Source organism: Dermochelys coriacea, chromosome 5, assembly GCF_009764565.3.
Source record: "Dermochelys coriacea isolate rDerCor1 chromosome 5, rDerCor1.pri.v4, whole genome shotgun sequence".
In the NCBI taxonomy this organism is placed as follows: Eukaryota; Metazoa; Chordata; order Testudines; family Dermochelyidae; genus Dermochelys; species Dermochelys coriacea.
In genome coordinates, this window is record NC_050072.1 from 42,474,220 (window position 1) to 42,491,368 (window position 17,149).

Sequence of the window (17,149 nt, forward strand, 5' to 3'; positions counted from 1 at the left end):
AACAGATATCCCGAACTATTACATCCAAACACATTTCCTGGAAAAACTATCATTTGAATAGTTTTATGACCCTTTGTGAGACTCAGAGTCAGAAGGTAAATGCCTGATTAAAAAAAAGTGTAGCACACAAAAGAGTTTTTCATTGATTTTTTTTTCTTCTGTAGTAAGCTCAGTGTGTAACAGGAACAAGTTTTATTTCTAACCTAAACCAGGCTTTAATACCATTGCTATTCACAGAATAATTAGTTTCTACTGCTGTCTTATGAATTCATTCCTACTGAATTTAATCATTCAGTTGTCCCATTCTGACACAGCCTTAAACTGAGGACAATGTAGGAGCTGCGTCACCCCGATGGGTCACTGTTAGGCATTCTCAAGCTCCCCAGCACGTAAGAAGAGCATGCCTACTGCTACACCCCATCTCAAGGTGCATCTTATTTTTCTGGCTGTACCAGTCCTCCTCAGTGAGTCGGTGCAGTGGGAAAAGAAGAGGCCTTGCTTTCTCTCCAGCCCCATTGCAGTACAGAGCAATCTGAGGAAATGAGGAGAGAAGTCCTTGCTCCCATAAGTCTAAGGAATACATTTGTGCCTAGTCTTTAGCAGGGTGTACAAGAATGGGAAAAGCTACCTTACCTTCTACCCAACAACATACCTACAAAATGGTGAGGCAGTCTTGCTTTGAGTGATTAATTTTGGGCTGAATCCTGCAAAAAATTATTCATGTGAGTGGTTTTACTCAATGAGCAGTCCCATTGACTTTAGTGTTTTTGTTTACATGAGTTAAGATAAAGTGCTTTCAGGATTAGGTTCAAAGTTTCCATTTTAAATTGAGATGAAAGTATATATTTGTTTAGTCATATGGTGCATCTCCAGTGTTAAATGAAACCTTAAAATTTTCCTTCAATTAAAAAAACACAAAATTGTGGACTTTATTTTGTGATATGGGTCACTTTTCTGGATTTGGTATTAAATAAAACTTATTGTGGCCATCTGGAACGGATTAGGCAGTCTGTGGGTATACCTTCCCCCACCTCTCTATCCCTGTCACTGCGCGTACACAAATTTTATAAACTAAATCTGAAGACACCTGCTAACCAACTGAAAATCACAGCTCAGCTAACTGCATCACAAATGAAAAATAACTCCCTTTTTAGTGATTAGAAAACATTCCACTCACATAATGCTCTTGTTAATTAGCTGCAAATCACCTGCTGGTTGACATTTGCCATGTAGTAAGCAGTTTTTCAGAATCACATTCTAACTTCTTTATTGTTCCATGTTCCCTGAATTCCCAGAGTCTGTTTTATTCCTTTCAGCTACAAAAATCTATGTGTAAGAAATGTTAAGGGTCCAATTTACACCTGCAGAAGCCCGGAAGTTCAGAGGTAAGGGTGAAAACCTGGACTGTATCTCAGGGCTTTAGCTCACAAATGTGTATAAAAGAATAAACAGACAAATAAAATTGAATAAATTACAACAATGGAAATTAAGGCCAAAGTGCTGATTGAATTTCCCATCTTGATTCTTAATTTATCTGCTAAACTCTAAGTTCTACAATCTAATTACATATTTAGTCATAATTCACAACCATACTCGTTTCTTTGGGTTAAAACTGATTAAAACATAGCAACATTATAAAATGTGTAATTCTCTGGCTCAGTTCAGCAGTTGGTGTAAATACCTTGTCTGACTAGGTACAGCCTTTTAAATGTTTGGACAGATATAGCCACCAAACACACATGTTTGGTTCTTAATAAAGTAAATAACTGAGAAATCTAAAATTAAGCAATGTAAAAAGCCAAAAGCAATTGGTCCACAATATATATATATATAAAATTTCAGCCAAAACTGTTCAGCCATTTCTGAAAACAAGGCTATGGAAAAATACATTTTTCAATATTAAAAAAAAAATCTGGTGACCATTTGTTTGGCCACTTCCGGGAGCAGCATGGGGCTATGGCAGATAGGCAGGCAGCCTGCCTAAGCCTGCTGCATCACCAGCCAGAAGCTGCCTGCGGTAAGCGCCTCCCAGCCGGAGCCTACACTCACACCCCCTCCGGCACCCCAACCCCCGCCCCAGGTCAAAATCCCCTCCTGCAGCCAAACTCCCTCCCAGACCCCGCAGTCCTCACTTTCTCCTGCACCCCAACACTCTGCCCCAGCCTGAAGCCCCCTCCTGCACCCAAACTCTCTCTCAGAAAGAAACTAATATAACAGCTGTTCTAAGATAAGAAGTAGGCTATTTTGAATTAACTATATTCTACATGTTTTAAGACTCAAATGTAATCACAGAATGGCTTTATGTTAATTAAAAGGCAAGTTTAGTATAGTGTTAATAGCCTCAATGCCATAATTACGATCATTTTGTTTTAAATTAGGAAAAAGACTTGTATATAGGGACCCGACAAAACTAATAGCCCCGGGCCCACAGGAGAGTTATTCTGGCCCTGGTCCTTTCCCAAAACCTGGTAAATCCCAAGATATCTATGAGAGGCCAGCACCATCTTCACAGAGGCTCTGGGCTTCCACACCAGCTCTGGCTCCCAGCAGTGACACCTGCTTGGCTCCTCTGGAGCTGTGCTACCAGAGACTTCCACTGACTATAGATGCCCTGGGACTTCCACTAGGACTTCCACTAGGGTTCTGTAAAAAAGATAATACAGATTTATGCTGTATTATCTTTTCCAATGAATCTCCATGGGGCAAGGTTGTGTGGAAAAGACAAAGTGTATCCTTTCCAGGTCACCCAATCCTCCGTCAGCCTGCCCAGTCTCCACATCCTCCCCCCAGCATGGACCCCCGACCAATGGATGACTCTCTACAGGAGCCGGGGTGGAGGGAATGGAGCCAGTGAGGTGACTGACCCCTCCCTTCTGCATAAGAGGAAAAGATCTGTGTGTGGCCTGAATAATCCTTTCTAGGATCCACCAGACTTGTGGCCAGTCCCCTTAGCCATTTTCACAGGAGACCAAACCTAGCCCTCCCCATTACCCCAAGGGATGATGTCAAGGGATCTTTCCAAGGAGATCCTTGAAGAGATTTTCTCCTCCAGACATCCCTTGAACAGGTTTTAAACTAGGAGAGCAATCTGGTCCTGTGCATGAATTTTTTAAAAAGTCTAAAATGTAAAGCAAATACTTGATTCAAACTTCATAAATGTATCTGCAGTAGCTTTCCTTTTCATTAATGTACTTCCTTATTCCCTCAGATTATCCTAGTTAATAATGAAATTCACAAGAGGAAAAAACAACTTAAGTTTATTACAATAATTACTATAATAGATTTAAGTATTTCAATTACATGCATTTCCTGATCTCACATATATGGAAGAAGTGTAATGGTTTAAAGAGTTTACAGAAAAGAGAGCCAAGAAATGGATAATTAGGCTACTCATGCTGACTACTAAACGTAAAACACATTCTGATAAAGAATAGTAAATCCTTTCTGAAATTTAGGTGATCAATGGTTTGCTTTACTACAATGCAAACTTGAAAATGGATTTCATTTTATACTTGTGATAGATGCTTTCAACTTTCAGCTACATGTTACTTCATAAAAGAAGAAATAGAAGTAGTTCCAGATATTGATCTCATGCCAAATTGCTAGTCTCAGTCATTCAAAATGCCAACTAACTTTTCCTATAGGAAGAGACTATTTTTTATAGTTTGTAAAGCTCAAAATACAAATAAAACTAATAAAGTTATCCAAATGGTTTCCTATAATACTTAAAACTTTCTTATATGTCATAAGTGTCTAAAAACTAGTTGTGACTTGGACTACATACTCAAACAAGGGATTAAGGGGGAAAAAGAACTCCATACTATACTCCTGCAGGATCCTGGACCTGTGAGGGGCAAGAAAAGCGTTGAATTTTGGCTCTCCCCACATCCCTAGGCAATGCCCCAGTTAACACATATGAATGGGTGCACAGATGTTATAAATTTACTGCTATTTGTCAGGGGAGAATGTGAGTACATGTACTCAAACCCTTTGGCCAGGATATAATATTTTTCCTCTGCCCTTTTTGAGGTTGCGGGGCGAGAAGATGGGGTCTGCCACAAGTTTTAACATCACAGTTTTAAGTTTAAGTTTCAAGTTTCAAGTTTAACACAGTTTTAACATCCCATCATGGACTGGTAGCGCAACCTTAGAAGGGGCTGCTGCAGCCAAAATATCACAAAGGCTGTCCATGGGCTCCTTTAGCTCCTCCACCTCTAGCCCCAGATTCGTGATGATCAATTTGGTGAGCTCGGAAATCATCCAGAGACAGTGGGTGGGAGGGATCCATGACCACCCATGGGAATGATGAGGAAGATGACAACACTGCAGGAGAGGCTGGGTCCTCTTCCAACACCAGGGTCGCCTCCACTGGGGCCACTGCTGGGGTCTCAGTACTGGGGTTGGAGTCCGAGTCTGGGCCCTGTACCTGTCGGGGCTGCACTGAGGCTTGCCTCTCAGAATGAGGACCTGGCATTGGAGGCAATCCTCATGGGTTCCAATCCTGCCAATGAATCAGCCTCTGCCCCAGTGGGCAAGCACCTGTGGCAGGTACAACACCAAAGTCCAGTGCATAAGATGAGCAGTGTCTCCTCAGCAGGAGGATTCCTCTTCTGAGGATTCCTCCCTGAGAGACCCAGCAGAGCCATTGTCGCTTCCACCCTGGCTGTGATGCGGAACCAGGGAGAGATGCCGGGGAGTCAGGGACCAGTGAGGTGGCTCCAGTGAACGGTGTCACAAAGCTGGCAACCAGAGCCGCAAAGCTGGAGAGCAGGCCATGAAGCTGGGATTGATGCTGCGTTGGTGACCATTACAGCAGGCCTATGGGCGGTTTCTCTCTGGAAGGAGCTGCCTTCAATGACTCCAAGGTCAGTGGGTAGTCTCGGGGAGTGGCAGAACTAGGGGAGCCATCAGGTCCATTGCCGCCAGAAAAGCCTCAATGTCAAAGGGGCTCTCAAGCGTCGGGTGCCCTGACAGCTCCCGGAGAAGGTGGTGGGTCCCAGACTCGACTTGGCACCCTGGGTGGAGACTTTGGGGAGGACAAGTGGCCTGGCACAGGTCTCACCTCATCAGTCACTCCCCTCTTATCCTTTTTCGGCACAGTGGAGTGCCCTCTTTCAGCACACTGTTTCTTGTGCCGCTTCCTTGGCACCGGATATGGTGATCGGTGCCAAGAAGGTCCCAGTATTGGGGGAGCCCTCTGTATCAAGGCTGAAGTGCTGGGAGCAAAATTGGAGTGGGATGGCTCCGAGGCAGGTCTAAGTGCGCTTCAATTAATAGGGCCTTCAGAGAAATGTCCCTGACCTTTTGTGTGTGTGGCCTGAAGCTCCTGAAGATCTTGCACTTGTCTTTAATGTGAGCTTCCCCGAGGCACTGTAAGCAGCTCAAATGCGAGTCGTTCTCTGGCATGGGCTTATGGCAGGTGGCACACGGTCTGAAACCCAGGGACTGGGGCACATCCCATCCCTCGGACAACATCCCGTGATAGGGACTGCTATTCAGTTTAACTAATTAACTAACAACTAAACTCCTACACAAGAACAACTGAGTCCAAAAAATCACTGGGAGAACTTGCAAGCACAAGAGAGAAAGCTGTTTCAGCAACCATCACAGGCAGTAAGAAGGAACTGAGAGGGCACAGGGCTGGCAGAGCCCCTTATACTGGTGCATGAGCATGGAGCTCCAGGGGACACTAAGGCCAGCGCTATAGAAAGCCCTATATTTCTCCTGGGGGAAAAATCTCCAGCAACTGTGCAAATGGGCACACCCACACCTAACAAGGAATTGACATGAGCAAGCACTCTAAGACACTCTAAAACAGCTGTCAAGTGACTCGCTAAAGTGGGTCTGTCATTCAGTGGGTGAAGTGATTCTTTTACATATACAATAAAACATGAACATATTTCTATGCATTTTCACTACTTGAAAGGATGTGAAAAATCCAGAGAAACAAATGTATAGCAATGCTATTGCCTTTCCTGTGGATACTGGCAGTACTGGGGATGCATGTTGCAGAGCATATTTGTTGGTGACAAAAGGAGAAACACAGCATATTGCCTAGAAATATACTTCCTAAATAATGAGGACAGTAGTAGCTGGCAACAGTACAGAAGTGTCTAGTTAAGAAAAGTGCTCAGGGCCTCTTCAATGTCTCCAGCCCAAAAAAGTACGTGCAACCACTTGAAAATCCACAAAATATACCAAATATGGCATTTTCTAGTTTTTCTGCAGTTTGTCTAAACTATAGATTATAAAAATACTTGGATTACTCAGTATAAAACATTATGGGCCTGATTCTTTACTCATATATGTAGTGTTTACTCTCACACAAGGGGTCCACTTAACTCAGTAGGATTATTATAGTATAATTATATAGAGAGTTGAAGGATTAAGCTATATATATATACATATATAAATAATCATTATGTATAGGGATTCCAATCACTTTAATATTACAAACTTTCCAAATTTCTAGGCATGATAAGGTACTAATTACAGGGGCCACATCTATGTCAATGTCATTGAAGCACGTTATTGAAGAAGTAACAGTACAGTTTGCTAATGGGAAAAGAGAAACTGCCTCTAACTCAATAATAAGAACAAACTCTTCTTAAATCCTTTATGGCTGTAGTAAGTTATTCTCTTATTTAAAGCACTTTGTTTTTTGCAAACCACATTAGATTTGTATTTAATTCTAAAAGATAAAATAAAGTCCTGAGATGGAATACTATCAGTGGAATGTGAAATTTCATGCTCTTACTCTTTTAAAGAAACACTATCCCTTTTAGTGAATGAAGTTCCAAATGTTTTTCTGTTTAAAACATTTACATTCTAGGGGCCAAATTCTGCACTTTGGAGATACACATGCGCATCTCAATTTTCCCCTAGAACTCTCTTCTCCATAGGTTGTTGGACATGTGTTTTACTTGGTCTGCTGCCATACCAGGGAATAAAATTAATGGCTGTGGATCTTCCCTCCCAGCAGGAGGAGATTCATTCCCTGCACATTTTATTCAATCAGTCACATATGTTATTTGAAAAAACAGCTGTTTAGTACCTGGGTATAACAAACTTATGGTCTCAGGCTACGAGTCTACACCTTATAGAAATGAATGGGCATGATTAAAGATCCTTTTGTTTTGGGGGGAGAGAGAGAGAAAGAGACAGAGTATAACTTTTATTTTGTTTATTCCCCTCACACTGTGAGCAATGATGCAAGCAGACATGCAAGGGAGCAAGAGGACACTTCATGGCCCCATACTTTTCTGCACAGGTGACTAGGTCAAGCAACACTCTTGCACGTAATTTATGCTGCTATGGAATTAATCATGGAGCAGTGTGGGGGGCACACAATGGGGGGCTAAAAAGTTGCCAGGAGGGTAAAGGTATGGATAGTTTCAAAATATCTCTCTTTTTTTTTTTCTTTTTTGGCTTTCAGGCTCATCAGAGGAAGAGATTTTTGAAACAGGGGAGGAAGTAGGACCAAAAGCCCAACTCAGGCTGAAAGTATTAACTTAATCTGCCATAGCAAAAATAATTTGTAGTATAGCATATTGGGTATTTTAGCCTCTAAAGTTTCATATTTGGAAGAGAAACTATGTAGAACATGTTTCAGAGTAGCAGCCGTGTTAGTCTGTATTCGCAAAAAGAAAAGGAGTACTTGTGGCACCTTAGAGACTAACAAATTTATTAGAGCATAAGCTTTCGTGAGCTACAGCTCACTTCATCGGATGCATGTTCTTAGAGCCTCAGATGTGAGGTAGCAGCTGGGTCACAGGCAGACAAGAGGCTACTAGGAAGAGGATGCTGTACATCTACAAAGATATGGAATCCAACTCATAGGAGGGAAAGAAACTGGATGGGTCTCTATGCTTTTTTGTTTTGCACAGAGATTCACAAAGCCTAGGCCCAGTTCCACAGAGTTGACCCTACCAAGCTGGAGATCATCTTGCTAAAGATGATACCATCTATGACACCAACAATGTTGTATTCAAATGTAATCACTGTAGTTTGTCCTCAAAGGCAAACACACTGCTCCTGTGCACATTCAGAGATAAAAGATGGAACTATACAAGTTTCCACACTATTTTTAATGTTGTTTTGACAATAAAAAGAAAATTGCTAAGACTCCATTGGGGTTTGCTAAAGTCAGAGTCACTTTATGGGAAGGAGGAGATAGATTACCCAAATAATATTACAGTATTAATCAACAGACTTTATATAGAAAACTGTCAACTCAGTATACTAACATTATTAATATTTCTTCTTAAAGAATTCACTGCAACAATTACAGGATCAAATATTAGATTTGGTATAGTCTCATACTAAAAATGACTAAGTGAACCATCCAATAAGGGACTGTGATAGAGAAAAACAGCCTTCATTTGTTTAACATTTTAGTTCAACCACAGACTTAGCCTGTGCACAAAACCAACACAAACAACATAACTTCAGAGTTTTCAAGTAAAGAGATAAAAGCAAGGAAATGCTGAATAATGGGCACAATTCCTTTATCAAATATTCCCATTGTGTTTAAGTGAAATATGTCATGTAGGTTCAGCCACTATTCTGAGACTCTGCAATAAGTGTACAGTATTAGCTATCTGCACTTAGCTACCATGACATTTATTTGAAAGAAAATAAACTGCTGAGCTATTTCAAAAAGAAAAAAAAATCTTCAAACAGGGCTTCACGCCTTGTATCCTCAGAGTCTCCACAACAGTGTTGAGCGGGTACAGATTTTGCTGCCAGAAAATACTCTTGCTGATCAGCATTCCTTTCTGGCTATAGCATAAACACTGGCATCACTGATAGAAGCATGCCATGTTCCCAACACTGCCTACAGTAAGCAGACCATACAAATTTCTTTTATCAATCTTTTTTTAATTGCTGTGAGAGAGGAAAAGGGAGGAGAGAATGCCTTACAGTCTCCTCCTTTTCTATACCAGTGTGGTGCCATGCTTCAGGTGGGGGTTGATATAACTGGGGACTTAAGACTGATGTTTCAGTGTTAGCGCTGTCTACTAAAATAAATCAGCATAAGTCAGGGATTTCAGGGTGAGCAAGGTCAAGTTCTTAATGTTATTTAGTGTAGATTTTGTGTGAGAATTTCATTTTTATAGTTTTATTAGATAGTTATAATCATTAAATGAAAAGAAGCACTCCCTCACGAAAGTATATAAAAACATTGGCTTTGAGACTATTTGTTTATACAACCGATAGAGACATACATATGTGTATATAAATGGGACTACTCACATGTATAAAATTAAGCCTGCATATTAAGCATGTCTTTGCAGAATCAGTGCCTTAAAATGAAACATTATTGGGCTCTAAATTTGTACTTTATTTAAGGATGTTTTCAAAGTGATTTTTACCCATTAGACCAAAGCAGTTCTTTCAAAGATATTGGAATGTATTGTATCAATCTAGCTACTACATGTGCTCATTAATTGAATGTATTAAAAGTATTTTATGAAATATTGATGAAAAACACATTTTGCACTCAAAATGGTTACAAACAAGAATCCAGTATCTCTAGCATATTCTTTCATTGCTGCACTACTATAATTCAAAAACAGATGAAAGCATTTTTTCAAAAATATCATAGCTTTTATGCTCAAATTCCAACCAGGAGTAAATTTTTGTCTTATAAATCTTGAGGGCATTATTCTACACTGATTCCGTACCTAAAACCTCCATTAAAGTTTGACGTGTGGAGTGCGTATACAGTATGCCCCTGAATAGAGTATTTATAATAGAAACATTAACAATCCTTAGCTAAATAGATCAATACTAGCATCACTGTTTTAATATTTACAAAAAAAGAAAACTATCCCTAAGAAACAGGTGCACATGAAATGCTATTTTAATAAAATCTATTTGTAGAGTACAATATTCGTTTACCTGTAACTACACAGAGAAAACAGAGTATTTAAAAGGATTGAAAGATTACAAAGTAAGCAATGTTGAACCTGCTCATAGAAATGGTAATATGTACAGCAAGACACCTTTATACATAAGTTGTCTTGGTATGAACACTAAAAATTTCACTGTCTTTTTTCTTAAATTAAGTTAGATAGCAACAATTGCACAGCCAGATTCTCAGCTGGTGTAAATCTGCATAGCTCCATTGACTTCAGTGAATTGACACTGATTTACACCAAGGATCTGGCAATAATGTTTTACACTGAAAACATTATACAGTAGTAACAAAACAATTTTTTTCTCCTGCTTTTTGATCTTTTTCCTAGAATTTTTAGAATTTTTATTCAACTATAAAAATTTTAAATGATCAAGCAAATTCATCATATCTACTCCAAGATCTTTTATGGGAGCAGTTATGAGAGGCACAGTTATTGAAGTTATTGAAATTGTAAGTACTGTAAGTTCTTAGCCATTTTCTTTCCAATTTTTTAAAATCTATGTTTTAATGGTCTGATATATTCTCAAAGAAAAGCACCATATTATCTTTTTACCCTCCCAAGATTACCTACCCCTTAAATTACTTTAAATATAGGTTTTATACATAAGTAAATACAAGAAAACCATAGAAAGAAGATAAAATAAATACAAGACCTGCAATAAACCATACCTAGTAATAAGAACCGCATTATCGTGGTGGGCAATCCCATTTTCTGGAATGGTGTTTCCATCGCTTTGGTGGGAGAGAATGGATTTCTGCCACTTACAGAAGCTATCGAGGGACTTGTCTGCATGGTGGTTTATCTCCAAGTTTGGCTGCAATACAACATGCATACCAGAAATGTTCCAAACAAATTACTAAGGTCAGTTGTTAAGCCTTTTGAAGACTAAAATGGGACTATAATTAGAAGCAGTGGTTTCTAGGAATAATCTTTTCTTGCCAATTTTTATCTCTAAAATCTGACCCAGAGTTCAGTTAGTGTATTACTGAACACGCATTCTTTCACTTCCAGCTTTAATAATGACTATGTCAATATAAAAATTTTAGATTATAAAAATATAGACATAGAAATAAAATTGTAATTGCAAGTCTCTACCACTGAAATCTCCAAAAGTAAGTTGAAGATATTGTTACATTAGGTAAATATTAAGATGATAAATGAGGCATATTCCTTGAAATTATTTCAATCTTCCTTAAAAACAGCAAAAGATTACAGATGAGGCTTTATACTCAAATATAGCCTTTCTAAACAATAATTAGGTGGATTCTATAATGGTACACAGTGAAGTATGCTGTAGTTTATTGGTCTGAAGTTTAATGTAATTGCAGCTCAGTCTTACCTGATCTTCAGTGAGAACAATTAAACGAGTCACTATAATATTCACAACGTTTCCTAGACTGGAATCACGATAAAGTTTGGCAACCTGACCTCCAGAAAAGAAGAAAAGACACAAAGTCAGACAAGAAACACCATTCATTTGACATATGCTTAAAAATTGGTCTGTTTTCTCTTATTAAATATAATTTAATAATTTGAACACTTCTTACAGGCATCTAAAGAACTATTTCTAAGTCAACCTTAATCTATTCAGTAAGATAAATCAATATTCCCTACACTTTTTTCACTGCAAACACTTTATAGAATAAACTTGTTTCATAACTGAATAACTCATGACAAGAGATGTTCAGAGTGCTAGTCTAAACAAAAGAACCAACCAAAAGTGTAATCACTATAACTGGTAATTAGAGGGTCAATTTATTTAAAATGAAACCCAAAGGCATTGAAACATAATTTAACAGGGATCATAATATCCTCCCTGACTGAGAAAAGACAATAGTATTGCACGTCTCATTTATCTTCTAATACTAACATTTTACCATAGATCACTTTTTGCAGGCTGATACATATTTTAAAGCATATTATTTCAAATTAGAAAACCATATTGCATAATTGCCCATTCTATAAAAAGTGTTAATTATGTTAATATATAGAGGGGTCAAACTTACAATATTCATTACACTCAAAATGTAATGCTCAATGTCTTTGCGACCATGGTATCCCACCATCATTTTGTCTGCTACTACCAGCGTCTCCACAAAGCGTTCAATGCTTACTGATCTCTTCTGTCGACGATGACTACTTAAAGTGTTATTAATTGGAAGTGAAGTTGGAAAAGCAGATGTATCATTCATCCACCAAGGTTTACTACTTCTTGTGAGGTCTTCTAGGAATCAAAATAATTAACCACTTCAGATGGGTCACTAGTTAAACATGTTCAAATACAGCTGTTTTATGTTGATATTATTATCTTAAAGCTTCTAAAATAACAAGAATTTCTTGAGGGCAAGAAGAAATTATATCTTTTCTTTAAATATATAGTATATTTTACGCTTCCATTAGCAAATATTTTTGCAGCTTGAAAAGGAGCTAGATTTAATACAAAGAAATATTTAAAAAAAATACAGCAAGTTCTCTTGCTTTCATACATTGTATCATACAGCTGCCTCTAACAATATCAGCTTGTTCTCTTAAAAGGCCTGATCCTGCAAAACTCTTATTTATATTCCCAAATACAAATTACATTATAAAAATGTGGAATTAAGGATTAATACATTTCAGTAGTTAAATGGTAAGAACACTAAAGGGATCTTGTAATTATCCCAAAAATAAGCACTACAAGCCTAGTAAATTCAGAGTTAAGGTTTAAAGTTTAAAGAAATCCAAACATATTAAGGCATGGTAATACACAGTTAAGGCATTCAAAAAACCTTAATTTTGCCCTGTAATGACATCATGCAATAACTGTACAATTGTGCTTAGTGCATAATAGTGTTTGTCCTGCCAGATTAAACAGATGTTTTAAAACATATTAAATATTCTCATTCAAGTGGGAGTTAAAAATGGTCTGACTACACATCTTAAAGGACCTATTTTTTAATTAATTTTAACAATAAAATAAACTAAGGGCTAGATCCACAAAGGGATTCAGGTGACTAATTGGCATGCTGGGTGCCTCAGTCCAAAATTTAGATCCTCAAAACACCAGCTCAGCTGCCACATAACCCTGCAGACACCCAAGTTTCCACTAGTAAAGTCCCCAAGGTACCTAAATTTCTGCTGACTGGCATACGCATAGCCACCTAAGTCCTAATGCCCATGCACCTAGTTCATGCCCAAACCCCAGTGGGACCTTCAAGCTAGGCACTGCCCGACCTAACTCACCTGTGGGGCCCAATCTGTAAGTATGATCAGAGCACAGCCACTGAATCAGACCTTGTACAAAACAGAGGAAGGAGGCGTCAGCAGTACCCCCACCAACTGTAGCCCTGTGGTTACAGCGCTCATCTAAGATACAAGAGAATCATGTTCAAATCCCTTTTCTGGCTGCAATGGCACAGGAATTTGTCTAGTCTCCTTCTCCCATCTGAATGCCCTACTTACTGGCCTATGTGGTACTCTGGAGTGGGTTTTTTTCAGTCTCTCCCACTGAAGCTGTTCCATTCTGTATAAATAATCAAATAGTCATTGAAACAGGGAGTTGCATTCGGATCTCCCAAATTCCAGGTGAGCACCCAAACTCCTGGGCTATTGAGTCATTTTCTCTCTCTTTCTCTCAATGAATATTTAAGTCATCCTCAACTATGGAACAGTGACTGGCACGTCACATCCATAATGAACAGTCCTTATTTTAAAAGTAGCCCTGTAGGCTTGGGCTCAATTTAGTAAAGTAAGCATATGCTTAACTTTAAGCGTGTGCTTGAGTCTATCCTTCAGCAATGCACTTAAGCAGGGGCTTAATTTAAGCACATGCTTATGTCCCATTTACGTCAATGAAATTTAAGTATATATTTAAACTTAAGCATGTGCTTAAGTTCTCTGCTGGATATGGATGGACTTAAGTATGTGGTTATATCTGAGCTTAAGAGCTTTGCTGAATTGGGGTCTTAAAAGGACAGCTCATTGGGTCTATTTTTGCATGTATCTACTGAAATTAGTTAATTTGTGATGGTGCCGATAGTGTCAATGGGAGTCCGTAGTTGCTTCAACTATACATCCCATTTTCAATGGTTAATGACTCAGCTATGAAGAAAATGTGTACGAGGTCAAAACAAGGCCTCATTGTTGCAGTAAATTTCTCATTTATTAAATGTTTACAGTTCATAGAATATATACCTTTATCAGAGCCATTTCTTTAAAAGACCCATATCAAATTGTAGAATCATTGAAAAATGAAAATAAACTGGATTACTCCAAATAATTGGGTTTATTGATATCATTGTGACAAGCCTTGGGCAAGGTTATAGTCATTTGTTAAAAATCAGCATCGGGTATTAAAGACTGCTGAAGTTCCTATAACCAAAAAAAGGCATTTTCCTATATTTCAATCACTATTTAAGGAAATTAAAGTTTGTTTTAATTGAACAAACATTTTACTCTTACTAAAGCAGTGATTTAGGAATGTCTGGAATCTTGTCTGATAAATTTTGTAATAAGATGGGGGGGAAAAACCTTTGTTTGGCCATATTGAAGTTGCATAAGTTCAGCAGTTTGAGGATTTTTGGTGCTCCTATAATACAAAAATTATTTTATAAACATGAAATGTAGACTAGGAATTTTTTTCTCTTTCATAAAAAAAGATAAAAGTAATTTGAAAATCATCTAGTGTGCACTTGTAGAAACCTTTTAAAGAGTAAATGACAAACAACAACATTTTGCACTCAAAGGTATAGCTTTCATACCAAGGTTCCAAAGTACTTATATATATATATATTGTAACAGAGCTTCCTCTCTCCTTCGGTGGGTCCCGTGCTTCCATTTAACAATGGGCTGAAGTATTCTTTTCCCTCAGGATTTTCCCCACACCCTTGGGTTTACTGTCCACACCCTGCCGGAGCAGGATTCCTCCCAGCCTCCATGAAGGGCAGGGTTGCCAACTGTCTAATGGCACTGTGATGTTGCACTCCACATGTTTTATGAAACTATGCTTCTGAATGGGAATATAATGTAACTGGAATATGCTTTATGCAAAAGGTCTCTTGTATGGTATCATAACAAAGGTTATAACCTACTGAATATATTCCTCCAATTTGTATGTATGTATCATTCTTATATCTGAAGCTAGAAATATGAAGTATAACACTGAGGTCCTAATGTAATTATGCAAAGTGTGGGCCATTAATGGTGGCTTAGAATCTTGATGGCTTCCATTGACTAGGACAATTGGTTGTAAATGGGTTTATTTACCTGAAAGCCTTCCTGTGTATGTGTGGGCCAGCCCATGGGTAATGAAGAATGAGGTTTCACAGGACATGTGACTATGTCACATGATATTGGAATCCATCTTAACATTTGGTACTTTTCCATTTAGAAGGGAGGGTGGGGACCCAGAGAGACAAAAGATTCCTGCCTTGTGCCAAAGCTGTAAAAGGGGACTCTATAAAAGGGGGAACAGAACAAAGGGAGCTGCCAGTCATGAGAACACTCCTGCTTTCCACCTAAGATGTCTGCTTGAACTAACAAAGACTGTACCAGAGGAAAGGATTGGGCCCAGACTAGGAAGGAATCTAGTCTGTGAAAGAAGCCTATTGGAACATCTCTGAGGGTGAGATTTTACCTGTAATCAGTTTCTTAATGTATTAGGCTTAGACTTGCGTGTTTTCTTTTATTTTGCTTGGTGACTTACATTGTTCTGTCTGTTATTACTTGAAACCACTTAAATCCTACTTTTATACTTAATAAAATCACTTTTGTTTATTAATGAACCCAGAGTAAGTGATTAATACCTGAGGGAGCAAACAGCTGTGCATATCTCTCTATCAGTGTTATAGAGGGCGGACAATTTATGGGTTTACCCTGTATAAGCTTTATACAGAGTAAAATGGATTTATTTGGGATTTGGATCCCATTGGGAGCTGGATGTCTGGGTGCTAGAGACAGGTAACCTGCAGAGCTGTTTTCACTTAAAGCCTGCAGCTTTGGGGGCATGGCCCAGACTCTGTGTTGCAGCAGGCTAGCTTGTCTGGCTCAACAAGGCAGGGTTCTGGAAGTCCCAAGCTGGCAAGGAAAACAGGCTCAGAGGTAACTTCAGCATGTCAGGTGACGGTCCCAAGGGGGTCTCTGTGACTGAACCCATCACAGGCACACACCCAAACACCCTTGCACCACCCCTTTCTCCAAGGCCCCGCCACTGTTGACCCAGCCCCCATCTCTCCATCGCTCACTCTCCCCCAGCCTCATTCACTTTCACGGGGCTGGAGCAGGGGGCTGAGGTTGGGACAGGGTGCGGGCTCTGGGCTGGGGCTGAGGGGTTTGGAGCATAGGAGGTGGCTGAGCCTGGGGCAGGAGGCTGAGGTGCAGGAGGGGGTGTGGAGGTGTTGCGGGATCTGGGAGAGAGTTTGAGCACAAGAGGGGACTCTAGGCTGAGCCTGGAGCAGGGGGTTGAGGTACAGGAGGTTTTGCAGGCTCTGGGAGGGAGTTTTGGTGTGGGAGGAGGCTTTGGGCTGAGCCTAGGGTAGGAGGTTTGAATGCAGGAGGGGGTGCAGCCTCTGGGAGGGAGTTTGGGTGTGGGGTGCAGGCTCTGGGCTGGGGTTTGAGGGCGCAGAAAGGGGTGAGGGCGGCAGTGCTTACCTCAGGTGGCTCCTGAAAGCGACGGGCATATCCCCTCTAGCAGTAGCTCCTAGGCAGGAGGGCCAGGGATCTCCATGCGTTGCCCCTGCCCACAGACACCACCCCCGCAGCTCCCATTGGCTGCAGTTCCTGGCCAATGAGAGCTGTGGAGCCAGCATTCAGGGCATGGGCAGTGTGCAGAGCCCCCGTGGCTGCCCCTATGCCTAGGAGCCGGAGAGACATGGTGGCCGCTTCCCCAGAGCCATGCAGAAAGCCTGCCTGTCCCGCAACAACCGGACTTTTAATGGTCCACTCAGCACTGCTGATCAGAGCCACCAGGTACCTTTTCGACCAGGTGTTCCAGTCGAAAATCAGACACCTGACAACCCTACTTGACACTTGTACTTCCCTCACAACAACTGACTCATTACAAACAAGAGAACTGCATCATGCCAATTAGCTGGAGAAGAAGATCGATGATTGGCTAAGTAAATCTTGATGACACAAAAGCACTAATGAAAAGTGATATGAGTTATTGACCTGGCCCTGTCTATTAATCTATAATAATTAATTCCAACCTGATGTAATTTATGCATAAAACTAATGACTTTTGACTCTAT

The 17,149-nt window shown here is 39.8% G+C and overlaps 1 protein-coding gene across 4 annotated transcripts in view; it reads right to left on the reverse strand.

The window, feature by feature from the left end:
• The window catches only part of ADAMTS6 (ADAM metallopeptidase with thrombospondin type 1 motif 6), a 319,968-nt gene that overhangs the window by 260,414 nt on the left and 42,405 nt on the right, over nucleotides 1-17,149 (reverse strand). For all 4 annotated transcript variants that reach the window (XM_038403172.2, XM_038403171.2, XM_043514172.1 and 1 more), the window contains 3 exons: nucleotides 11,930-12,147; nucleotides 11,263-11,346; nucleotides 10,592-10,737 (listed from right to left, as the gene is read on the reverse strand). In XM_038403172.2, the coding sequence (XP_038259100.1) occupies nucleotides 10,592-10,737; nucleotides 11,263-11,346; nucleotides 11,930-12,147 (448 nt within the window). The remainder of the gene's footprint in view (nucleotides 1-10,591; nucleotides 10,738-11,262; nucleotides 11,347-11,929; nucleotides 12,148-17,149) is intronic.